The sequence below is a fragment of the Oratosquilla oratoria genome, chromosome 26, assembly GCF_046742065.1.
Source record: "Oratosquilla oratoria isolate Oo_2021 chromosome 26, ASM4674206v1, whole genome shotgun sequence".
NCBI classification, from domain to species: Eukaryota; Metazoa; Arthropoda; class Malacostraca; order Stomatopoda; family Squillidae; genus Oratosquilla; species Oratosquilla oratoria.
In genome coordinates this window covers 23,201,749-23,204,248 of record NC_134802.1, presented here as the reverse complement: position 1 = coordinate 23,204,248, position 2,500 = coordinate 23,201,749, and the positions used below count along the sequence as shown (strand labels likewise).

General features: G+C 54.8%; 1 protein-coding gene across 1 annotated transcript; it reads right to left on the bottom strand.

Annotated features, from left to right (window-relative positions):
• Nucleotides 1-543: 543 nt before the first annotated feature.
• LOC143039197 (uncharacterized) lies at nucleotides 544-1,078 on the bottom strand. Its single transcript, XM_076209054.1, has one exon. It carries the CDS (start codon nucleotides 1,051-1,053, stop codon nucleotides 559-561), a length of 495 nt encoding a protein of 164 aa, XP_076065169.1. The 5' UTR covers nucleotides 1,054-1,078; the 3' UTR covers nucleotides 544-558.
• Nucleotides 1,079-2,500: the final 1,422 nt, after the last annotated feature.

Sequence of the window (2,500 nt, the reverse complement as noted above, 5' to 3'; positions counted from 1 at the left end):
GAAGGTAAGCTGTACATTATCAAAAGCTTTGTGAATGGATGTTTTCGTTATGTGGTTGATATATGTATATACATGGACACGTGTTCGCACGCTGAAAGCGTAATAAGAAGCGTGCTAGTCTGACATTCATTTAGCTAAGGGTTCGAATCCCGCAGTCCTCTCTGATTCCCAGCAGTGACTGTTACCTGCCCACAACAGTCTAAACGCAAAATAAGGCAAGGATGACGGCTTCGGCCGTAGCTACACGCCTGGCGTAGGCCAATCACCTTCTATGTATGTGGCTCTCTTCTACACCTAAGGACTCATATCTGCATAGCATGTTAATTCTTGCCCTAGATGAGCTTCTGAGGCCTCGAAAAGGAAATCATTCAAAGACTACGCTATTAAAGAAGTTGGTTTATTTATTTACAAAGATGGTCTCGATGTCATGGAGAGGCCGCCAGGGACTACCGAGGTCTCCCTGGCGACCGACACTTCTGAATTTGATCTCCTCTTCGAGGGGTCTCGACCACTTCGGTCTCCCCCCACTCTCCAAGGTCCTCCTCCTCCTCGTCCTTCTTAGGCGACGATGGCGGCGCCAGCGTATCCGGCGTATCCGGCGTATCCGGCGTATCCGACGGGGGCGGCGACGGGGACGGCGACGGGGTGTGGGACGGGGACGCGGACTGGGTGGGGCACGCCGACGGGGGTGGGCACGGAGTAGTGGACGGGCACGTCGTAGGGCTCGGGCACGTACTTGTGGTGGATTGGGGTCACCTCCTGGGTCTTGAAGACGGGCTTGGGCACGCCAACGTCGTAGCTCTTCTCGTTGATCTTGAGCTCGTGGTGGACTTCGGTGACCTGGGGAGTGAAGGTGTACGAGCCGCGGCTCAGGGCCTTGACGGGCTTGTAGCTGACCAGCTCCTCCTGTGCCGGGAGCTCACCATCGGGGACTGGGGCGGGGATGTCCAGGTTGACGTTGCTGTAGGTGATGGCGGCGGGGGCGGCCACGCCGGCGTGCAGGAGGGGGGCACCCAGACCCAGAGGGTGGCCGACGATGGCCGTGGCGGCCATGGTCGAGGCCACGACGAAGGGCAACAAACACTGTAAAAGAGAGAGAGACAAAATTGAAAATGCTATAGATTCGTTCGAGACCCAGCTGTGTTAGTGAAAACAAACAAAAGGAATTAATGTAACGAAGGAAAAGAGCTCATTCACAGAGGCGCTGCGACTGAATAAAGCCTTGATTACTGGTGCTCCAAAGGGTCCATGGAACCCAACGAAAGCGTCTCCGGATGTTTTTCAGGGTTCTCCACAGATCGAGGACGAGCTGTGTCTGGCTGGCGCCAGGCGATTTTATTCAGCGTCAATGGAGCCTGCCAGAGGATTGGGAACAGAATTCCATAAACAGGTGTCCACGAGGAAAAGAGGCAGAGAACCGCTGGCTGGAGTCTGGAGACGGGACTTAGGGCGTTGGCGACGGACTCACCTCCCGCTCTGCATACAGATTGCACTGTTGCTCGTCCTCCTCAGCTGCTCCCTGGGAGGGACGGCCCCGACCCCAGGTGCCACTTGGAGGGCCCCGGGAGTCATCCTCTGGGGCGTCCCGTTGAGGTGTATGCGAGGAATGCTCCGAGAGCGAGGTGCGGATGGGGGGAAGGGGGAGTCGCGACGGGGAGATTTCCTCGGGACCGCCTCCCCATTAACCTGGTTGACACTGGGCTCTTCTCCAAAACGATTGTATGCAGTGTTGCCATTTCTTGATCCATTTCAGTGAGGAAAGAGCAGTCCTGTCTCGAGATTTTTTCTTTTTCTGTGGTTCGTCGTTTCTTAACAAGGGTAAGTTTGCTCGAAGTTTAATAGATTAACCGGATCGTCTCCTACTTTGACCCTGAGTTCGATAGAAGGAGCGACCAGGGCGGACTCCGGATTTGCCGACGACGATGGTCGAAGTCGACATCTCCAGTGCATCACATGACGGCGGCACCAACGATCTCCACCGAGGGCGACGACACTGCTGCGGACGAAGAACTCCCCGATCTGCCGCGATACAGACGTCGTCGTCGTCATCGTTGTCTCTTTCGCGCCGACGAAGTCTTCCCGAGCCAGCGTCGAAGACCTTCTTCTTTTTCGTTGTTGTCGTCGACTTGTCTGCCGAGGTAGGTCAACTGGTCCTACGATGCACGGCCTCAAGAGAGAGAAAAACCGCCGAGCGAAAGCAGCAGCAGTAGCGGGAGGGACACATATTTCGAAGAGGTCTCCTCTGAGCTTGTGCTCCTCCCTCCTTATTCAGGATTTGATGTCATCAAAGCTTGCTTTTGAAGAAAATCACCTGTGACTTAAACTTCATCAAAACAAAACAAAATAAATAAAGATAACCCAAAATTTTTGCAACGACTCCATCATATCAGAAATCCCTCTGGTTGGCTCAAGACCGTGACGTCATCACCAGGTGCCCCCCCCCCCCCGCCCCGACTCCCACTGGGGATCAAAAGGTACCCTGTGGGAGTCAATATCCACG

Bases quoted from the DNA above. Each gene is read 5' to 3' on its own strand.
- LOC143039197 (XM_076209054.1), bottom strand. From the start codon at position 1,053: ATGGCCGCCACGGCCATCGTCGGCCACCCTCTGGGTCTGGGTGCCCCC.